This window comes from Coenobita brevimanus, chromosome 43 (genome assembly GCF_032717465.1).
Source record: "Coenobita brevimanus isolate Jiangsu-jjx chromosome 43, ASM3271746v2, whole genome shotgun sequence".
NCBI lineage: Eukaryota > Metazoa > Arthropoda > Malacostraca > Decapoda > Coenobitidae > Coenobita > Coenobita brevimanus.
In genome coordinates, this window is record NC_136996.1 from 2,563,996 (window position 1) to 2,587,113 (window position 23,118).

The window sequence follows — 23,118 nt, forward strand, 5'->3', positions numbered from 1 at the left end:
CATCCTTCGTAAGCTGAACAATGTTGCCTGGAAGTGGCAATATTGCAGTAAATAGTAAGTCACCGGATGCAAGGGGTTAAGGGAAAGCTGCACTGTGAGGAGAGGCGTTCTTGTTCTTTTCAAAGCAGATAGCAAGCTGATTGTTACCGTTCAATCAATCATGTACTTCTGCCAAGTTTTTAGCTTTGATTCTGTCAGGTTTTAGTCTGTCATCTTTTCTCTGCCGCTGTTTCACTGTCATCGGATTCATTTGTGATATGTTAAACCTTTCATGCACTGTTCACGTGGTAGGGTGCAGTGTATATTATCAAGGACTTGTATGTAATAAACGATAAACACGTAAAATACTTGTGGCGCGCCGGTGAGATGAGCGGGAGAGAGTGGTGGTGGCGAGACAAGGAGCTGAGAGGTAGTGAGCTCAGCTAGGCGTCTTGCAGTAATGAACCAGGCAGGAGCAGGTACCTCCTGTCACTGTGGAGTATACACGCTCGAGATGAGTTATACTTTCATAGTTTCCTTCACGCTTTGGATTTCGACAAGTTCTGTCCACTCCTTTCCCCCATATATATATATATATATATATATATATATATATATATATATATATATATATATATATATATATATATATATATATATATATATATATATATATATATATATATATATATATATATATATATATATATAAGGAACAAAAGTTGGCCTAATACGAGTATTTTACCTCTTCCACTCTCACTTTCCTCTGCTGTCATACATGCCTAAGCTAAGAAAGATTTATTATGTTCTGTACCCATAGATGCTGCCATAGGATGAGTTAGAAAAAAGTGACTGATTTGCCTTAAGTGTGAGGCAGATGCAGTAGAACAGTAGGCTGTGCCACCATATTGGAACGTATCATCATTAGATCATCTAGATAAGTACAGTACATGACTGTTCTTTATAAGAATGAGTAGACTTTTCCAGTAAAAGGGCGTAAGACACAATAAACAATGCTGGTTAAGTAATAACTTTACAGTGAGGCTGGCTACCATGGTCGCCCAGTCAGGCGGGAAAAAGTGACGTGGGACTCTTTCCTGGGAAAAAGGATGATCAGGGATGTGGGTACGTTGTTGCAGAAGCTGCTTGAGATCATTCAGGATAGAAACGAATTAGTTTTTTGTCTTTTTCACCAGGTGGATCAGTAAAAGGCTAAGAGAGCCAGAGGTGGTGGTGAACACTGATATCTAGAATGAAAACACGAAAAATGGAAAGACTTTTCCCTTTTAGAAGTTAGATTGTTAAAGAATTATAGACAGTCGGTAGCGTAAGGAGAGAGAGAAGCAGCACAGAAATATATTGCTGGAGACCGACAGGACAGCCATAGGCCGAGTGTAGATGAAAGCTCAGGAACACCGGAACAATTAAAGAACAAATAAGGTTGATACGTACAGAACAAAACAGAGACACAACATTCATCTTGGGGTTGGGACCGAGTGTAGAATGCAGAAAATGGACTTCTATCTGTAGTCAGGCAGGTGAATTTCAGTTAGCAGTAGAAAATGAGGCTTACAAGAAGAAAGGTGGTGTTTCAGAGAGAGGAAATTTTACGAAAGGTCGAGTATGTTGCTGCAGTTCTGAGCAGACTGCACAAAGTGTTATTTCTTTTTCGTTTCTTTTTTTAATGCAAGAAAGAAGGAACCAAAGGTCAGGAGCCCGCAAAATTGTTCCCTAAAAAAAAAAAAAAAAAAAAAAAAGATAACAGAGAGCCAAATTCAAGATCCGTTTATTTCGAGATGCCTGGACACACTGCGTCTGAAAGACTGGAGATCACAGGCAGTAGGAAATACAGACAGAGAGATACAGTTCCAGAGATGACCTGTTGCATACATGAAGGACTCAGAGTAATGGTTAACTCTTGCATTAGAGTGTTGGACAGAAAAGGGATGAGAGTTTGTTGCTTGACGGGTGTTACGCTTCAGTCGTAGTGGTGGAGGGATGCAAGCAGACAGTTCAGAGGAGCAGTGACCATTGAAGTAGCGATAGAAAAGAGATAAACATGCAACAGTGAGGCGAAGAGACAGAGGATGAAGGGAGCCAGTAAGAGGAGGAGAGTTAATGAGACGATAAGCCTTTGACTCCACCTTGCTGAGAAGAGCTATTTGTGGGGAGCCTCCCCACACATGAGAGTTGTACTCTACACAGGGGCGAATAAAACCGGTGCATAAAGTCAACAGCTGTTCAAGGGTAAAGAAGGCACGGAATCGGCTTAGCACATTTAATCTCTTGGAAGCAGATTTTATGAGAGGTAATATGATCTTTCCAAGATAAGTCTCAAGAGAATGAAGCCCCAGGAATGTTTAAGGGTGATGTATGTGCGCACAATTTGGTGCATATAGTTAAAGAAAATTATTCATCATTTATGAAAGCATGCTACTGAGACGGGAGCTCCAGATATCCGTCATCAGTTTTTCCATCACCCATCTGGAGCTGGCTACTTCAGTATTCCGCTGGTGCTACAGTCTCTTTTCCAGAAAGGTAGGGAATATGTAGGTGGAATATTTGTAGTAAGAGAGGTATGGAGAAAGCATGTAAGGAGTGTAAGATATTTATGGAATTTACAGATCTATAAAAAGTATATGTCAATATAAATAGGGAAGTATTATGAAAGACTTTACGTATGTATAGTCAGTGGCTTATCTAGGAGGAGGCTTGCGGGGCCCGGGTCCTCCCAATCAGACCTTGGCCCCCCCACTGGCACCCTTACTTGAAAATATGGATTATTACTGTGTATACAGTGTGTAATCGGATCCTCCCAGTCAGACCTTGGCCCGCCCACTGGCACTCTCATTTGAAAATCTGGATTATCACTGTGTATACAATGTGTAACATTTTGCCCCTCCAAAATCAGGGCTTGGCACCACCTTGGCCCCTCCATTCAGCGAGATCTGGTCACGCCACTGTGTTTGGTGTGGATGGACAGCTGCTGAATGCTATAAAGGACTTTTATATTGATACTGAAGCATGTATAAGGGTGTATGGATTACTAAGAGTTGGAGTGAGACAAGGGTGTATGATGTCCCCCATGCTGCTCAGCCTACAGTATATTATAGTTATATGGATGGGGTTATGAGAAAGATTAAAACTAGAGTTGTGGAGAACAAAGCAGGACAATAAAATATTTTGTAGGGTGGAGCATATCGAAAGAGCTTTAGACTTGGGGAAGAGTATTTAAAATCCGATGCCTGTATAATGATTTATAATGCTGCGTTTTATGGCAGTAGTGAACAGGAGCTTTGCGGATTGGTGTAGAGTTTGTTAACGTCTGTGAGTGTCGTGTGCTGGAAAAAAAAAATACAATGGTGAAGTGATGGTTGATGATGGAGGTGACTCCCAGTGTGATGTTGCAGCGAGTGGAGAGACGTGAAATTGTGAAGGAGTTTTAGTACCTCGGTGCAAGGAAATAAGAATAGGTAAACATCCAGAGGAAGTGGAAAATAAAGAAGTAGCCTAAAGGTAAGAAAAGTGCTGGTGCTTTGAAGGCCATGATGCTAAACAGTGTGAAGGCTATAGGAAGACTGTATGACCCTGTGATATTGCCCACGTAAACGCTTCGGTATGAGACTTTAATTTGACATGAGAGTGAAAAGTCTGTAAGAGCAGAGGATATGAGATTATTGAGGTGTGTGAAGTGCGTAGGGTGTATAGGATAAAAAATAGTGTGATTCGTGAAAGACGGGGAGTAAGGAAATACAGTTGTCAATCGAGTAGAAGAGTGAGCTCAGAAGATATGGTCATATGGCGAGAATGGATGTAGACTGGGTGGCGAAAAAAGAATATGTGAGTTTGAAAGTGGCAACAGGTGCGGTATGCCAAAAGTGTGACTGCATCTGGTAAGTTTGTGTGTAAGAAAGTGCAGCATGGAAGTTGATAAGGCAAAGGAACTAACAGCAGGAGTTGAGTTGGTGGGATACGGTTTTGATACTATTTTTTTTTTAACTTGATAGTCGACGGAGTGTGGAAGATGAACATGAAACACATCTGTAAAGAATAATATCCCACAGAAAGAAAAATGCAGATGGCTATTCCTGTAAGCTGGAGCTATCATAAGATGAATGGAGAGTGGATGAGAGTTTGTACCGTACAGGTATTGTTAGTTTTGCCTCTTTTGTGCTTGTTTTGTCATCAGGATTTCCCTTCCTTAACCCATCTTGAGATGGGATAAAAAAGGTGAGTACCCACAACCTCGTTAATTTTTGTTGTAGATGATGATGTACTCTGTACCGTAGATATAAATTTACCTTTAACAACAATATTTCAACTCAATGGTAATGTTATTATTGGAGGTAACTTGAGATATAATACTAGTGAAAGCTTTTATTATATTATTTTGACCGAGAAGCGGCCTCACTTTTTTTTCGGAATAAATATAATCAATGGGTGTATGGGGAAGGAACCATCTGACCAGCCGTCTGGAGTAGCCAATCAGCGATTCCGGTGACTCCCTCTTCGCCACAACAACAAACGCGGGCAGGATGGTGAGGGTCCACTCTTGTTTTATGACTTCATTTCATAGTTCGTATGACAGCAATATCGACAGCTACGCATATTTAGGAATATCTGGGTAGTGTTGTTGTAATTCAGAGTTAAAATGGATCCAATGTTTATTATTATCGGGTACATGCATGGTTGGAGTGGGACGATGTGTTGCACGTGTGTAGGTTTGGAGGATTTTTTCGGGCTTGCAGGAACTATAAATGTTGATTGACCACCAAGCTGTCAGTGTTGAAACTTGAGTAAAGCTCCAAGTCCAATGTGACAATATAATATTTTGTTCTCAGCTGTATATGTGGTATGATCTTTATAGGAATGGGCTTGAAAAAGATGCTGAAGATTGTATACAATCCGAAGTTGGTGAAAACTTCAGGGAAGGCAGTAGGAGTTTTACAGGTCACGGCAAACTACCCTGACAGGCCAAGTTACGGAATATATCAGAATAGCCCCATAGGCAGTTTAGTCAATTTTCGGTTGTTCACAGCACGACCCAGGAAATCTTGCACAACCACGCTGTAGACCATCAGCCGTTTTCTCGTCGCCTAAGCACCCGAATCGGGCACCCGCTCCCGAGCCTCGGACGCCAGCACCCGATAATTGAGATTGGTTTTCTCAGTCAATGAATTTCTTGAGTGTGAGCGCCCAAACCTCGGTTGACAGTTCACTAAAATTTCATTCGCACATAAGAAATACGGTAAAAAAGGCAGCAGGCCTGTCAAATAATTTACTTAGGTCCACCCCCTGTCGAGACTGAGATTTTATGTTGACTTTATACAAATCCCACATCAGACCCATCATGGAGTTTGGCTCCACTGTATGGAACACAGGCTACCACGGAGATCAGAGGCTCCTGGAGTCTGTACAGCGCAGATGGACTAAGCAAATCAATGGCCTGTCTGAACTCAGCTATGCTGACCGTCTGAAAAACCTGGGCCTGTATTCTGTAAAAGGGAGACTGATCAGAGCTGACCTCATTAAATGCTGGAAAATCTTCCATCGCCAGTCCCCAATTGCACCGCCTGAGCTCTTTTCTCTTCCTTCATTAACTCACACCAGGGGCCATAGATTCAAGGTGGCCAAGTCCCGCACTTCAGTTGAGTGTAGACGCAGGTTTTTCAGCATCAGATGTATAGACCTCTGGAACTCTCTTTCAGATGATGCTGTTAGTGCTGACTCAGTTGCATCATTTAAAAAGTCCCTCCACTCACAACTAGGTCACATCCTGTTCGACTATATAGAATAACTACAACTCTTAATTCGAAGTCCTTCAAGTAGTGCAACTACCGTGCATATGGCACAAAACTCAGCCTCTAATCAATAGTCTATTCTGATGATGATGTATATAGGAAACGAGGCTGGCGTGCCAGCAGGTATGGGCTGCCCTACTTCTTGTAATGCAGATTCCTACCGAGCCATACTGTTAATTGTAGTAGGGTAGCCAACTAGGTGAGTAAACCAGGTGAGTAAACCTAGCGCTTGAGTGACCAGCACTGAGCTGGCAATACTGACCAGGCCCGCCTGTGGTAGTTAGCAGTACTTTACCACCAAATAGTGACCAGTCATATTTAATTTTGCATAGGTTTATTATATATTGGGTAGTTTTTTGGGTGTGTTTTGAATGATTGGTCAGCAAGAGGAGCCAAGGTCACTCACGGAACATTTACCCACATTACCAATGGTTTAAGGCATCTTAATTAAGGCAGGAAACGTGATTTGGTATTGTTTTAAGCGTATATCTGAATGTACAATAGGTACATAATACTTTTTCCAACCGCCTGGAGTGGTGACTTGCAGCCAAGCCAGACGATGGAGATGGTTTGTTGACATTAGCTAGTATTATTGTGGCTGCACCATATTCTTGTAAAACATTTGAGTGTGTACAAAGTTTTAACAATACTCTGCACCAAAACATCGAAATAATATGTACTGACGTTACCCAGTACATACCACACGTATTTTCATATATTATTTTTAAAAATAAACATAAATTTTACAACAGCCTGCCCAGCTCGGACAGTGTACCCTGCCTGATTAACAGTCGGGTGCCTCCACCCGATTGTTCCAATAATGGCCGTGTCACAGGCCTCGGAAATGCCACTGAGAAAACCAAATCGTTCTTGGGAGCTAGCAGATGACCTCGGGTGTGCAGTCCGAGGCGACTGAGAAAATGGTGGCATGTAATTACCTGTCCCCGGCCCGGAGGGGCTTGTTTTCACTGTTTGCATATCTGTCTGTCTGTCTGTTAACATTACGTGAAAGCTACTGGGGTGATGGGCCATGGCCCTTCTGATCACATGATTAAGTTTTAGGCCAAATTGGGACAAGGCCCAGGCTGTATGGGACCAAAATATGTATCTTAAAAAATGGAGATGGGTAAATTTTTTTTTTATTTTTGCTATAACTCCTTTCAAATTCGTCATATGAACATGAAACTAAAACCTAAAGGTACATCTTTCAAATCTGCATCCAATAACATGCCTCATCACATCTGGGGGTCACCCCTTAGTTAGCAGTAGGGCGGTCAGTGTCAGGTTGGTCAAGCCTAAAATTGTAAATGGGCTTAAAATTGTCAGTTTTCACTCATAACATATGGGGGTCACCCCCAGTTAGCAGTAGGGGGGTCAGTGTCAGGTTGGTCAGGCCTAAAATTTTAAGTGGGCATAAAATTGTCAGTTTTCACCCAGTTTACTCCAAATTTGATATGCTACATCCTTGATTAGATACGGGTATCCTTTTTGTGTTTATACGTTAGCACTACAATGACTGCCGGGTACAGGTTTGTTGTGCCTTGGCACCGTTTCATGTTTTGAATCTATTCCACAATAAACTTGTTTTCGGGAATATATATTTACCATGAAAATCCAATATTTGATTACCTTGGATCCACTCCCATAACTATCCCAGTTTAGGTAGCTATATTTTGCCTTGGGTACAGGTAGATCTATTCTCCAAAACGAATGATTTCCAGAAAAGATTCATTCAAATCATACTAAAACCGACCAGAAAATTTTTTTTTGTTTTCAAATCGAGTGATGGGGACTACTGCAAATTGACCAGCAGTTTATTTTGCAAGTCCTTTAAAAATGTAATGTATACTGGGTTCCAGGTAAAATTTTTGAAATGCTTTGGTCTTTATTTAATTTTTCTGATTTATCATAATTGCATTTGTAGTTTGTGCTAAATGGATGCCACTTATTTTCTTGCCTAAGTTTTTCATTGGGTTAGGCAGGTTTGGGTTACTGTTAGGTGAAAATGTGGGGGATGCCTCCTTGCATACAATTTACTTTTTTTTTTTTTTTTTTTTTTTTTTAAGGTAAACATAAGTTTTAAGTGTTAGGGGCACCTTATCAAGTTACTTCTTCCTGATGGTCTTTTGTATTTTTCTGATTATTTTGGGGGTGGTAAATGTTTGTTGCTAAATCTGTTTTCCTATTGGTTTTATCTATGTTCTGCTGTGTCAACTCCTGTTTGATTCGTCAGCATAATGGTGGAAGCAACTGTCCTAACCTAACTTAGCCTTCCAGTTGGGAAGTGGGAAATGAAATTCACTTTTCAGTAAGTTTCTTCCATCTCGGGGGAAACAAACAGTTGTAGGCACAGCTTGAGGAATGTTATGATAACAGAGAGGGGGGAGAATTTGGTGATTCATTACCAAATAGGGGCACTGATTCCAACTATAACAGACACGTGATCTCGTGGTACCGTAAGTATTTTTGGTGCATACAGTATGCAACACAACTAGTTAACTGATGAATGCTGAATGTATGAAGCAGTTGGTAAAAACAAAATACCATACAGCTATGCCTATTTTGGGGTATTTGAGGAAGCAGCCTGATTGCCTGTGACCGTGTTTATCGACGATCTCCGACTGGCTGCGTTAGTGTATCAGACATACTTAGAGCCCTAATAACCATGGCAAAGCAGTGAGAAACTTAATAATTTAACCTAACCTACAGTAACTTACATTTGACAGCCAAGTTTCATATTTAAAAACATTCATTAGAGCGTTAGTGATCAGCTGCTGGTAGATATCGGCAGAATATGTACCCATTCAAAATCCTCATTTATAGCTTTCAGAAGTAAGCTTATAAAAATGCCCTGTAGCTGTGGTAATCCAGGAAAAATAACAAGTACTTGTGAAAGATTCATGCAATGGAAAGTATGGAAAGGCTGTGCCAGTTTAAGAACATAAGAAGAGAGGATAACTGCAATAGGCCGGTTGGCCCATGCTAGGCAGCTCCTAGAAGAGTAACTGAACTACTAGAATGAGATAAGGATAGCAAAGATTAATAAAAATCCAGCTGGAAAAGGTCATTTACCACCCTGAAACTAGACGGTAAAGTACAGATAGCAAACTGGAGGTATATGAATTGAATTGGTAAGGTCTTTCTGCTGCTTCAAATGAAGTGTACATTTTTTATTATTTATTTATTTTTTTAAATCTGCAAAGCCATAACTGGCTTGGATTCTGAAGAATGATTTTTTTTTTTTTTTTCAAGTTTGACCACATAAGTTTTCACATATGCTAGTTTCCAAGCTAAAGAGCAGCTGCCCTCACTCCAGAGACTATGTGTCACTTTTTTTTTATTTATTTTTTTTTTTTAATTATTATTTTTTTTTTACACCAGCAGCCTCCTGGCTTTCCCCTTTCTTTCCTCATTGTCAGCCCACACTGCTTACTGATATTTTACATGACTCCCACTGTTTCTGTTTCCAATATTTTCTCTTCTTACTACTCTTCACATCCTACGTTAAATTTTTATTATTCTCCCTCTCCCTTCTACTTTAGTGGCTTGGTGCTAGTTCTTCATTTTTCTTTCATACCTCAGAAACTAGTATTTTGCAGTGATTTTCAGAGTAAAACTAAGTTGATAATGTAGAGTAACTATGGGAGAAAACTAATTTTATCAGAGTTCTATCTATCTAGCCTGTCAATAGCCAGATACCATAATCCCATAATGGGTGGCCATTTGACTTTGAGTTATTTATTTTACAGGGAGGGCACTAACCTTCCACCAACCCACTTGTTGACACGTAGGGAGCACATATGGTTAAAGCTAGACATTGCACAGCTTGCATAAAATAGGGGAATCTTTAAATACAGTACATACCTAATGGTGAAGATATAAAAATGAGCAAATTGCAAGCAGTTTTAGGTACAGTAAGACCACACTATAACAGACTAATTGGGGCCCAAGCCATTCTGAAAAATGCAATATTCCAATAAATGGGACATCCGGACTTCCCCCTGCTAACCAGGACTTTTTCCGATATATTAGACATTAGTCCAGATCGCACGAACGGTTTTTAAACTGTTTTGACTGCCATTGCGGTACTGTACTGTTTTATAACTTCACTGCGGTACATTAACCAAATGGTGTAATATATATATATAATAATACATGTACTGTACTGTACAATGATAAACATGCCTTTTATTTACCTTATTGTGTTGAACATAGCTGAAGTGGTCAGGCAGTCCGGACTTCTGGTTTTATCGGACTTTTTCCGATGTACTGTACTGTATTTAGTCCAGTAGCTCCTCAATTCCGATAAAAGCGAATTCCGTTCTATTGAAGTCCATTATATTGAGGTTTTACTATGTTACCAAACCAAATGTCACTTAATTCAGTAAAACCTCCCTGTAATGGACTAAAAAAGGGGGGGGGAGCCTGGTCCGAAAAAGTCAATAATCCGTCATACAGTATCTGATGGTCCATCCCTGAGGTATTTCAAGTGCTTGTTTGAAAGTAAATAAGTAGCTTACAGTAGCATATTCTAGTACTAAAAAGGAAAACTACCCATTTTACACAAACTTCGCCCATAATTTCACCTTTTTGTGGGTCATTTCACATCCTTGACATGATTGCACTTCATCATGAAACACATTTAATGGATGTTGTGTGATATATTTCATATAATATAAGCCAGAGACCATTTCCAGTCTTAACCAGAGTCATTGGCTGTAGGTGATGGTGAAATGCACCCACCACATGGAATCCTTGTAGACTCATGTTGGAAAGCATAACACTCTTCTGGCCCTCTGATTGACGGAAATTGGGACCTTAACACACCATCGGAAACAAAGCTTACCATCTACGACCGTAAGAAACAAAAACGCATTGCCATTATGGAGAAATCTGTAACGAACTGTCACCTCAGACACACATTAAAGATCCCACAATATCTCGCTTGTGTTTAATTTGTGGAAGAAACATCACAAGAAAGTTGACTTGGAACTCCCCAACATATTGATTCCCCCCCCCTTCCACCCCCCCCCCTTTTTTTTTTTTTCCATAGCCTGATTATCAGAGATAAAAAGTTACAGAAATGTGTAATTTTGAAGCTTTTTAACTTATCTAACTCAATTTATGCACACTGACTGCAGCAAATGGCCACCATGAAGTTAGGTTTCATGTCAATTTGGCCCTATGTTCAATGTTACCAGTCATTTCGTCTCTGCTAACCTAACCAGAACAACTTGAGAATGAGTGAATTCTAGGTCAGTAGGCTGCTAACACTGGTGTCAGCAAGCCTAATGTTATTACTCATAGCATCATATTTGTTATTTCCACAGAATTTTGGTCATGTACGAGCTAGGCAGTTATGAAACAGTCACTGGTATAAAATTTTTGGTAAACACATTGCAAGTGGCAGTAGCAGTTTACCAACTCAGTTCTTTTTCATAGTTGTTTTCTGTATTTTTGTAATAATTATTAAGGTAAATGACTTTTCTTGATTTGATTTTCCTGTTGTTTTACCCATGGTCTGACTTCCTCATGTATGTTTGTTTTTTAAGTGCAGTGGCAGACTTATTAAAACCCTCTGAAATCTGAAATTTATTGTTATTAGCCTAGTCCTACATATCCATAACCTAGTCTTTCCTAACCTAACATAAACTAATGAAATAATGGCAGCTTAACTTAACCTACTAGTGTAACCTATTTTAACCTAACTGATCGTAACTTAACCAAACCTGCTGTAATGGGAAAGCAAATGAAAGTTTGTAGATTGGAGTAGCTTTTAGTAAGAGTCTGTTATTACACCCAAAAAACAACACATGATGGGAGAGTCAAACCTGGGTAAAGACAAAATACAACATCACCATAATCAGGAAAATATTGAAAAACTGGAGGAATAAGTGAATGGGTTAGGTCTTTATGCTGCATAAGCTAAACTGTATATTTACCAAATTTTCAGCATCCATCAATGGGAACTCATCCTGCATTTGTTCCACTTTAAATGATTCCTTATCTGTTTTTTTGGTATCATATTACCCACACTGTCAGAATTTACCTTGAAGTGCTTCTCCTGTGAGGGTTTTGTTCCCTTGTAGGTTGCTTAGGGGTAAAATTGCCATTTTGAATACTACGTTGTAAGAAAAAAGTACAGTAATACTCTATAATGAAAACATTAAGTTTCAGCCCCAAAATTACAGATCTTTTGACTCCAGCTCAGTATCAGAGTTTTCCACTACTATAACACTTTCTGATAAATCATTCCACATGAATGTACTTAAAATTTTTGAAGTTCAGTTGGACTGGGTAGTCTCAACGGTTTCTTGGTAAGAAATATTTAACCCATGCTGAGCTGCAGTCCTCATATGAGGCACTGAAGGTCTGCACAGGCCAAGCTTCAAGCCTTATGTGAGGTACAATTTAAATTGGTTCTATAACAATATCGCAGGAGGTAAACTGCCTTACAGAGAATTGGCCCAGCAGGTGTTAAGTGGATGCAAGGAATAAATGGGGGGATATTAGAAAGGTACTGAAACTGGATGTACAGGACAGGGCTTGAAGTAATGGTGTCAGACTAGATAAATTCCATTTTTGTCAAGACATACAGTAGGTAGAAACTGGTTTGGCAGTTGAGTAGTGGATGCATGGAATAAGCTGATGTAATTGCTGCCCATTCCATTGAGAATTTCTAGCTTAGGTTAGATTAAGTACTGTATATGACAGATGAGGGTTATGTATAAACAGATGTCCTTGTTACAAATCTATTATTTTTCCTCGTTTTTCTTTCTGCATTTTCCTATAAAATTTCACAATAACCTCAAGTGAACATTACAACATAGGATCATTGGGGATTCACTGCCAATGTTACCAAGGTTGTTGCCCTCAGGGTCAGAATCCCAAACCAACATAAATAATGGTGATAATCACCTGAAACATAATGCCAGGGTTTGCAGTATTTCAGTTGTAAAAGTGAAAAAGATATTGATTATATATTGGTAAAGAGTTGCTAGGCCAGGTTGGATTAACATTTACTCCCAGAAATACCAGTTTTCAATGCCGTTTCCATTAGAGCACATATGCTAATATTTTTGCTTTGAATCATCATAACAGTAAAAACTGGGAGTTAACAGATAAAGTGTTTTAAAAAGGTCTGAAACCTTAAGCTTGATCATCATTGAGAAAAGGGTGACTGTATGACGATTGGAATACTTCATACAAATGTGCATTGCTTCACAGTCCAGGAGAGCTCTCTTTTGAGTGTTGAAAAGTCCTCAGTGACTATTTCCTTGTGTAGGTTACTTATGTAGCCTTTTTATTTCAGCCGCCCAAGAAAGATACCAAGGCTAAACAGCCAGCCAAACAGACTGCTAAAAAGAAGGAAGGAGGAGGTGGTGGTAAGGCAAAGAAGAAGAAGTGGTCAAAAGGAAAGGTCAGTGTTGTTGTTAATGCACTCTATATTGATAATGATACATTGTAGGTCTTTTGGTTGTTATATGTTTATTTTTGCTTCTCCATTTGTTATTTTTAGACCCAGCAAGATAACTGAGCCATTAGGCTATTAGTCTGCATATTGCTGTTTATTAACAAGAAGTCTTTATTTCCCTTTTATACTCATGTCATACAAATGTTCCATTCATTAATGTGGACTCTTGAAGCCATTATGCAGTTCAAAATCTAGAGCATCTTGTACAGCACCTTACCCGTATCCCCGACTGTCGTAGAGAGAGTTCCAACATACTTGACCTCTTTCTTATAAATAATACATCTACTTTGTTAATCTTTTCTCTCCATTGGGCTCCTCCTATCTCATCACCATAACCTGTCCTGTTGTTCCAGTAAGGCCTGTGTATCCTTCAAGATACAGTGGCTGTGGCACTTAGAAGCTGTTGATTGGGAGGCTCTTGGGCAGTACAGTACTCTGATTTTTCCTGGAATGATAATTGCTTCCATGGCTGAGAGTCATCTGGATGTGCTTTGTGAATTACAGAGGTTATTCTCTCAGGCATGGAAGCATACATTCCATCTCTTATCCTGTGACTAATGCAAAAAAAAAAACTTGATTTAATCATACTTATCCACTCACTCACTGTACTGCTACTCTCGGGTGTCTGCCCTGTCCTCTCCTCCATCCTTCTTTCCTTCCATCTTCTGTCTTTCTTTCCTTCATTCTTTCCTCGTCTTTCTGCCTGCGGGTGACTTTACACTCCCTCTTCTGTCTTTCATTCCTTCATTCTTTCCTCTTCCTTCTGCCCGTGGGCAACTCTACACTGAATGACAAGCCAAATGGTTTCCTGTACACCAGGAAACCATTTACTATGCTGGGTGGTAACCATATAACCAGATTTTGGCACCTGGTGGTTTAGTGAGTAAGTATTGTGCTCTACTTGGATTGAGCCGGTGAAGGTTTATATCTAAGGGGTGGTTGGGGTTTATTGCTCACAAAATGCCACTCAGGGGTGAGTGAGGCTGGTCACTCTCATCTTAAATGTCAGGACCAGCTGCCTAGCCCCGGGCTCCTACGCTCCTCATGGGGCAACGTAGGATTGGATAATGGATGGATGGATGGATTGTTCTATGGTGTCCACAACAAGGAGAAGGCCTACAAAAGGTACTGGAGCCAACCCACCCCTGAATCTCATCTGTTCCGTGTTTCTGCCTGGAATCGTGCTAAGTTTGTTCTTCTCTATGCTAAAAATAATTTCATTCATGCTAAATGTTTTGGACTCCAGCTCAAATTCTTCCCGCTCCTGGCACCTTGCCAAAGAGCTTTCTAACAAATGTACCTCATCTTCCTTCCCTCCTCTTTTCCTCTCTAATGGCTCAGTAGCTGTTTCATTTACTGATAAAGCAGAACTCGTTGCACTGACTTTGGCCACCAGTTCCACCTTAGATGATTCCAGCACTGTTCCTTCTTCACTTCCCTCTTCTGATTTCCTCATGGCGACATGAAAATTTCTTCAATTGATATGTTTTCTGCCATCACTGTCCTAAGGCATTTGGGCCCGACGGGGTCTCTCCTGTTGCCCTTAAGAACTTTGCCTCTACAGTATGCTTGCATCCTGCCTAGGCAAACTCTTTTGCCTTTGTCTGTCAACTTGTACCTTTCCTTCTCGGTGGAAGTTTGCTGTCATTCAGCCAGTCTCCCAGAAGGGTGACCATATTGCCCATTACCTTTAACATCCTGTGTTTCAAAAGTTTTTGAGTGAGTTCTTAAAAAAAAATAAATAAATAAATAAAGCACCTTTTTTATCGCAACCTGCTTTCTGATCTCTAGTAAAGGTTCCGCCAGGGACGCACCACTGGCAATCTTCTCACCTACCTTTCAGACTCGTGGTCATCCTCCTTTCGGGACTTTTGCAAAAGCTTTGCCATTTCCCATGACATCCCAAAGGCATTGTATCAAGTCTGGCATAAATCTTAAGTTCCAAACTACCCCCCTGTGGTTTCTGTCCTTCTGTCTGGGCTTTTCTCTCAAGCTTCCTGTCTGGTCGTTCTATAGCTGCTGCTGTAGACAGCCACCATTGTTCTCACAGAGCTATCAGTAGTGGTGTTCCTCAGGGCTCTGTCGTATCACCAAATCTCATCTATTAATGAATGACCTAAGCTGTACATTTGACTTCACCCTCCACCTTTCCATTTGCTACCCGCATTCTTCATCTCAACTGTTACTTCAACAAACAAGGGATGAGGCTATAGCACACCTAATGTCTGACTTGGCTTATATCTCCGATTCAGGTAGATGTAATCTTGTTTTTAATGCCTCAGAAGCTCAGTTCTTACATCTTTCAGCCTGACAAAATCTTCCACAGGAGTATCCTCTAACTTTCAACAATATTCAGATCAATCCTGCATCTTTTTAAAACATTCTTGGGGTTTCACTCTCTGGGGATTTATCTTGGAAAGATCATATTACCTCTTTTGTAAAATCTGCTTCTAAGGCATTAGATGTGCTAAGCCAACTCCGTGCTTTCTTTATCCCTGCACAGTTGTGGACTTTATAAATGAGTTTTATTCGTCCTTGTACATTACAACTCTCAAGTGTGGGGAGGCTCCACACATACAGCTCTTCTCAACAAGGAGGTAGAGTCGAAGGCTTTTCGTCTCATTAACTCTCCTCCTCTTAATGGCTCCCTTCAACCTCTGTCTCTTCGTTGCACTGTTGCATCTTTATCTCTTTTTCTATACGGTAACTACTTCAGTGGTTGCTACTTCTCTGAACTGTCTGCTTGCATCCCTCCACCACTATGGTGGGCGTGTAGCACCCGTCTAGTAACAAACTCTCATCCCTTCTCTGTCTAACTCTCTGTTGCAAGAGTTAACTGTTACTCCCAGTCCTTCATGTATGCAGCAGGTCAGCTCTTGAACTGTCTCCTTCTGTCTGTATTTCCTACTGCATATGATCAGTCTTTTAAATGCAGTGTGTCCAGGCATCTTGAAATGAACGGGTCTTGAATTTGGCTGTCTGTTCTGTTGTTTTTTTCTTGGAGGGAATAATTTTGCTGGCTCATGGCTGGTGGTTTAATCGTACTTGCATTAAAAAAAGAATTGCAGCCACTTTGCTTATTTTTGTCATATATCAAAGCTTGTATTGCAGGACTTTTTTTTTTTTTTCCTTGATATTGCTTCGTCCTTTTGATACACCAAGGTATTTATACTCCTAAACCAGTTTGTATTCTTTCATTCAGCAGTTTATCATAATCATAACTTCTCACCCATTACTTTACTTAGAGCTTAATTAATTTTCAGACATCAGCTAATCTGCAATTACAGAAGTTACTGTTAGCTTGTAAATTACTATATGTAATGTCAGACTTGTAGTTTCATGAATGAAACTGAACCAGTTTGCAGAAGTCATGTCTCCTTCATTTAGTCATTTTGTGTGATGCTTAGAATACTTCAGAAAAGAATTTGTTAATTGTTCAACTGAAGGTGTTACATAGAAGCTTAGTACCCAGGTTGTGGCTTGTGATGAGTCCCATATCTTATGTTGAGGAGGAGAGCTGGGCCTCAGAGAGTGTACTTTACTTCTAGGCCCCGAGTTGGGATGGAGGGAAAAAAAATTGTACCCTGTCCATAATAGAATAGAAATTAGAGTTTTAAATAATTTTCAGAACATTTAGTTGCTGGACAGATACGGAAGCTGATCTCAGCATGTAAAGTCAATGTAGTGGTATTTGCGTTGGTCCAGGAATATGTGGGTAGTTACCAAGGCTGTAGCTAAGTCACCTACTGTTTTATAGTCGAACCTTTCAGAGTTAACAGAAGCCACTCACCCATATGACAGTCTAAACCTGGTGCACAAAGTATAGTAAGATGTAAAGAAGATGTAATAAACAGTTTGGACCTGTTAATGTTAAGAAGTACGTGAGACATCATCTTTCCAACTTCTTTTCCCACTTACAGGATGCCATGAGGTACTGTCCTGAGAGCAAGAAACAGTAGGGGGAGAGCTATCTAAAGATTGACTGGTAAAACAGGCGTCATGTTCATTCATCACCATTCAGACTCCAAAATCTTCCACCTCACAGCCATAAATATCCATACTTGAGCCTTTTGTATTGCCTGTCAGCTGTAGTCAGTTTGTTTACTATGATATAACTGGGAAAAAGCATGTGCCAAACCCGTCATACACTCCTTTATACAAAGCTCAGTGTCAGTTCCCTAGGCTGGTGATCTGACACAATTGAGCTGGTTTGAAGAAATTTGTATGGCATCTGTTTTTCCCAGTGACATGATTGTTATCAGATTGATCCCAGCTGATAGAAAAGGTGAATTGTGTAAGTAGGTTATTCATTTCAGACAGTAAAATTAACACACACAGATTTTCATCATTAATCACCATTCAATAAAATTCGCACTTGGAGTGAAATTCACGGTGCTTGTAATGTTGCAGCTCTTGAGATCCAAACTGTTTCGTGATTTGTCTGTGGTGATGACCCAGTGTAGTTGAGGCAAGATTGAAACCTGATGTGTATGCATTATGCATAGGATTTCTATCTTTTCACCTCATCCTTCATGGGAATATGTACAGTATGGCTGCCCTTGGTTGTGTTTATGCTCTCGAGTTCTGGTATTGTGTAGCTACTAACTACGATACATCTTTTTTCCAGGGTCAGTTATAATTATGTATTTGCTGAAGGTATTTGCATTTTTAAAAAGCTGGTACTATATCCAGAATCATACTGGTTTACTACTATACAGTATACTGACGTCATCATTGTGATCAGAATTTGAAGTCTAGCACAAGCAGCCAAAATTGATTGTTCTTTGCAGGTTCGTGACAAGCTTAACAACCTTGTACTGTTCGACAAAGTCACCTATGAGAAGTTGCTGAAGGAAGTTCCGTCGTACAAACTGATCACTCCTTCAGTTGTTAGTGAGAGGTTGAAGATCACGGGATCCCTAGCTCGACGAGCCCTCGACGAGCTGCAGAATAAAGGTGAATTTGTTTCTGTATATTTCTCATGGTATTTGAATTTCTTTTGTGAATGATGTTTATCTACTTATTCATTGATATTTGTGGCAATAAATGATTGGATGTAAAGTAAATGTGATCTCTGGGGTTGCTTATGTTGATGCCAAAGTTTGTAGTTGGTATCAGATTATATTGTATAGCTGGTATTCAGAATATTTATCATCATATCATCATCATCCACACCTCCTTTCCCACCCTAGGGCAGGGTGAGGAGTGGCAACAACCAAATAAGGCAAGATTTATTTATTTATTTTTTTAACTACACTATTGATGTTTTGGTGTTACGGTTGTATACTTTGGGGTGGTCCTTAGACTCTTTGGTTGAATGATGTATTTTTTTACTTTATTGCTGTCGTTCATTGGCGATTCCGTTCAGCTTAGGAGAGCACCACAGTACTGAAGGCTATATCTAATCCCACAAGTTCAGGAAGTCTCTGAGCTGAATTTAAAAAAAAAAAAAAAAAAAAGGAAATAGCAAAAATAAAATAGAGAATAAGTCTGGGGACAGAAGTTGTCAGTTCATTCATCATTCACCATCCAGTCCTACATTGTCCCATGAGGAGCGTAGAAGCCCGGGGCCAGGCAAGTTGTTCCTGACATTTAAGATGAGAGTGACCAGCCTCACTCATCCCTGAGTGGCATTACATGAGCAATAAACCCCAACCACCCCTTGGATACAAACCTTCACCAGCTCAAACCGATTGGAGCGCTTTAATTACCCACTAAACCACCAGGTGCCAAAATTTGGTTATATGGTTACCACCCAGCATAGTAAATGGTTCACTGGTGTACAGGATACCATTTGGCTTGTCACTCAGTGTAGAGTCACCCACAGGCAGAAGGAAGAAGAAAGAATGAAGCAAAGAAAGACAGAAGAGGGAATGAAAAGTCACCAGTAGGCAGAAGGACGAGGAAAGAATGAAGGAAAGAAAGACAGAAGAGGGTGGAAGGAAGAAAGATGGAGGAGAGGAATGGGCAGACACTCAAGAGCTGCACTACATCGAGTTAGTGGATGGTGAGCACCCCCACCTACCACAGTGAAATTGTCAATACATTTATATAATGTACTAAATACCTGGATAATGATGTTGCCACAGTGGCTCCAGGCTCATCTGAACCTGGTGAACTGTAGGCTAAATAATCCTTCTGTCCACCATCCTTCCTTTTAGGGATAGAGAAGTAATTGAGGGGACATTTATGTCAGCGGGCAATGGAACTGCCCAGTTATATTGGTGCCACATTGTGAAGGCATCCCTCTCCTGCACCATCTGGTAAATAGGGGATGGCTTCTTTACTCATGTGATCATTGGTCATAGTGACCCCCTGCTTTAGATACGTCCATCTATCTATCTTTTGCCAGACGCCTTAATCCCTTAACTTAAGGGGTGGCCACAAATAAATTGCCTTCATATCCCCCTGTCCCCTGCCATTTTGCTGCCCTCCCACCGGCTCACACTTCCCTCTCATATACCTCAACACTCCCTCCTTCAGTATCATGCTCTGCTTCCGCCTCGCCAACCCCCACTGCACCTCACTCTCAAACACTCTACTCATTAGTCTTAGCTCTCCATCCTCTCGACTTGGCCAAAAACCACCTTAGTGTATTTCTCCTAATGCTTTCTGTCACATCCACATCCACACCACAATGCCCCTTCACTTCCTCATTTGTCAGTCTCTCTCTCCATGTGACTTCACGTGCTCCTCTCAGATAACTCATTTTCACTGCTCTCACTCTTGACTTGCGTCGTTCCAACAACATCAAAGCTTCGCTTCCATACGTCAGAGTTGGTATCACAATATTATCATGCTGTGATTTTTTTTTTTTTTTTTTTTAAATCTGTGCTCACTTTCCTATTTCTTATCACAGCTTTCAAAGTACCAGTAAGCTTTCTTTCCTGAACCCTTTCAAGTACTTCATCCTCCAAACTTCCTTACTCATCACACTACCCAAGTACATAAATGCACTCTCGTTTTTCATTTCCTTATCATCCAACCTCACTGTGCATTCAGTGACTTCATTTCTCTCAAAGACCATAACCTTATTCTTCCGTACTTGCAGATATGTAAATTGCTTATTGCCACCGTACTTTAAGTTCTCATACATATTTTTACAGAAAGTGGAAAGAATTCTATAAGTAAGATATGTGCTCAAGGCATCTAGTGAACATGGGTAATTGGATTTGACTGGAGGTGATTTTTAGCTTCCATTATTACAGTATATGCAATACCGTAAAGTATATGGTGATCCAGTGGTTAGAAAGTACCAGTTGTAATGATGACTGTCTTAACCCTTTCAATCCATTTCTCTCTCTCTCTCTCTCTTTCTCTTTCTCACTCTCGTATTCAGGTATTCAGTTTTGGGGAGATGACAGTAGGGCTTCATTATCACCTTTTCTGCTAGCCAGTATTAAAGAATTACATAAAATTGGCCACAAACAAATTGCCTCCATGTGTTGCTTTGTCCTCCGCCATGTGGCTGCCCTCCCTCCAATGCACACGCGACTCCCATATATGATGTATATATACATATATAACTAGGACAGACGTAGAAAAAGAATGAAAAAAACTGGAGGAGGAAGTAGATGACAACACATCCAGTGAGTGGGTAATGGTTGCCATGTGGAGTAAGGAAGTATGTTAAGAGTAGAAGAGAGAGTGCTTAGTTGTAATGACTATACATAGAAAAATGATGACAATAGTGTGATGAAAGAGTGAAGTAAAATGATAACCATATTGTGATGTAAGAGCGAAGTAAAATTATAATCATATTGTGATGTAAGAGCGTATGTGAGTTTCAGGGTGGGATGAAGCATGTTAGGCCTAGAAAGTGATGATGCAGTTGTTATGTGAGGAGGTGAGGTCTAGAAGACGTTCAAGCTAAGGAATTTGTATGAGGGAGAAATTAATGGATAAAGGGAGAGAAGTGAGTGGTTGGAGCATTGATGGGGATATACATTTCATGAGTTGTTTAGACTTTCAGTAGATGGAATGACATCATATAGGTATATGCAACGTATATCAAGAAGAAAAGTAAATAAATCAAGGTGTGGAGGTAGTGTTGCATGTGAGGTAGAGCAAAGACTTTGAATATGTGTGTGTGAATGATGGTTCTTCACTGGAAATGCAGTTTAATAGTTGTACTTTTTCCCTTTTCTCTTGTTTCTGATTGATGGCACTGGAGTGCCCTTATTGAGAGGAATGATCCCCCCCCCCCCCTGCCAATATGTGTCCTACACCATATTCTCCACTTTTTCATGAAAGGACGGTCCTTTAACCTAGCCACAGCAAGTGATCTGTGAGTGTCAAGCTGTAGTGACAGTTTCATGCAGTCTGTTCATTTGTGTCTAGATGAGCTTAGGGCCACAACAGCAGATGCTGTAACAGTGATTGTGCTACAGTTCATTAGATTGTGCTGCAGCTTATTAGCATATAAATGTCCCTTACTCAGTGCTGTGTTTGGTGACCAGTACTAAATTTTTCCCTTTCTGTTTCAGGCCTCATCAGGCAAGTAGTGAAGCACCATGCTCAGGTGGTTTACACCAGAACTACAAAGTCTGAAGATTAGAATAATAAACATGGCTAATTAAAAAAAAAAAAAATCTTTAATTTTCCATGTAAAGAAATGAGGGTTGATATGATGATAAGGAAATTTGAATAGTCTGGGTTAACCTGAAGCAATCGGCCTTATTTATACAGTAACTTTTTTTGACGAGGGTTTTATGTTCACTGATTTATATACAGGAAAATGGCCTGTTTAAGTGCTACCATTAATTGTGTAGCTTATTTGATGTTTTTGTTATTTTCCCCACGTTTCATGGAAAAAAGTTGATATTGTGAAACATCATTGACATATGAGTACACTGACTTGTACCATATACACCACTTCGCGTGTGTGTACCTCCACCACCATTCTTGGAGGTTCAGTAATGGTGAAATGCTTGTCCTGATTTTGAAACTCCTCTTCCTTTCATCCATGTAAAGTTTTTGACATTGTTGTTTATCCATGTCACTTTAATTTCTCCATAAAAGCCTGTTTCTCCTTGATCAGTAGAGGTTTGTCAGTTATTTTGTTGAGAGTAATGGAGTAAGAAAATGGAAAACAGTAAAAAATGAGGTAACTGCCCATTAAATTTTGTAAGTCAAGGAAACTGAGAAGTTGCTAGATAAAAAATGTTCAGAGCTCATAAAAATGGTTTGGCACTTCACTTGAAGGTGTATGTGGGAAGTGCAGTCATTGGGATGCTGATGATGGTTCTTGTGTGTTCTCGTTTAGTTTTATTGGTTCAGTCAAACCCTATCCTTTTGTGGGAAGGCAAAGTTATGATATTTCTCTTTTATAATACATCATCCTCTAGGTAATACCTAAGTGATGGAAGAAATTCTGATACCCTCTTGGAGATGAAACTATAGTTGTATTCTAGGTGGTAGGCTTTGTAACACACTTCTATGTGTTTTGACAGTTTACAGCAGTAATATAATGAGAGGATTTTGAGGTGCAACCTAGTGTATAGAATACTAAGGAACAGGTGTTAATGACCAAAACCAGTATGCATTGCCACCATGACTAGGCAGGTAATTTTAATACTAGACAGGGAGGTTTCAGGAAGGGAAGGGGTTGTGTTGATATACAGTATTTTCATCCAAGGTGTTCAGTGGAAAAGTTTTTAGAGAAGGGAAAGAAGTTATTATATATACGGCCTTTGTGGATTTGGAGATTCCATATGACAGATTGGATAGACAGGGAATATGAAAGATACTAATATGGAGTAATTGGGAAGTTGTTGAATACTGTAAAATGTATGTATGTGGATGCTAACTTAGGCTTCAATGCGTGTGGATGGTGAACTTAGTGAATTTTTCTATCTGAATGTT

At 40.0% G+C, this 23,118-nt stretch overlaps 1 protein-coding gene across 1 annotated transcript; it reads left to right on the plus strand.

Annotated features, from left to right (window-relative positions):
* Nucleotides 1-3,786: 3,786 nt before the first annotated feature.
* RpS25 (ribosomal protein S25) lies at nucleotides 3,787-21,863 on the plus strand. The gene is made up of 6 exons (XM_080270810.1): nucleotides 3,787-3,872; nucleotides 4,821-4,889; nucleotides 5,323-5,476; nucleotides 13,093-13,200; nucleotides 18,045-18,210; nucleotides 21,741-21,863. Exons 1-6 carry the CDS (start codon nucleotides 3,787-3,789, stop codon nucleotides 21,809-21,811), a joined length of 654 nt encoding a protein of 217 aa, XP_080126936.1. The 3' UTR covers nucleotides 21,812-21,863.
* The last annotated feature ends 1,255 nt before the right edge of the window (nucleotides 21,864-23,118 follow it).

Coding starts and splice junctions, on each gene's coding strand:
- RpS25 (XM_080270810.1), top strand. CDS start 3,787: ATGGATGTAGACTGGGTGGCGAAAAAAGAATATGTGAGTTTGAAAGTG. Junction 4,890..5,322: donor AAGATTGTATACAATCCGAA/GTTGGTGAAAAC, acceptor ATCCCACATCAG/ACCCATCATGGAGTTTGGCT. Junction 18,211..21,740: donor CGACGAGCTGCAGAATAAAG/GTGAATTTGTTT, acceptor TTTCTGTTTCAG/GCCTCATCAGGCAAGTAGTG.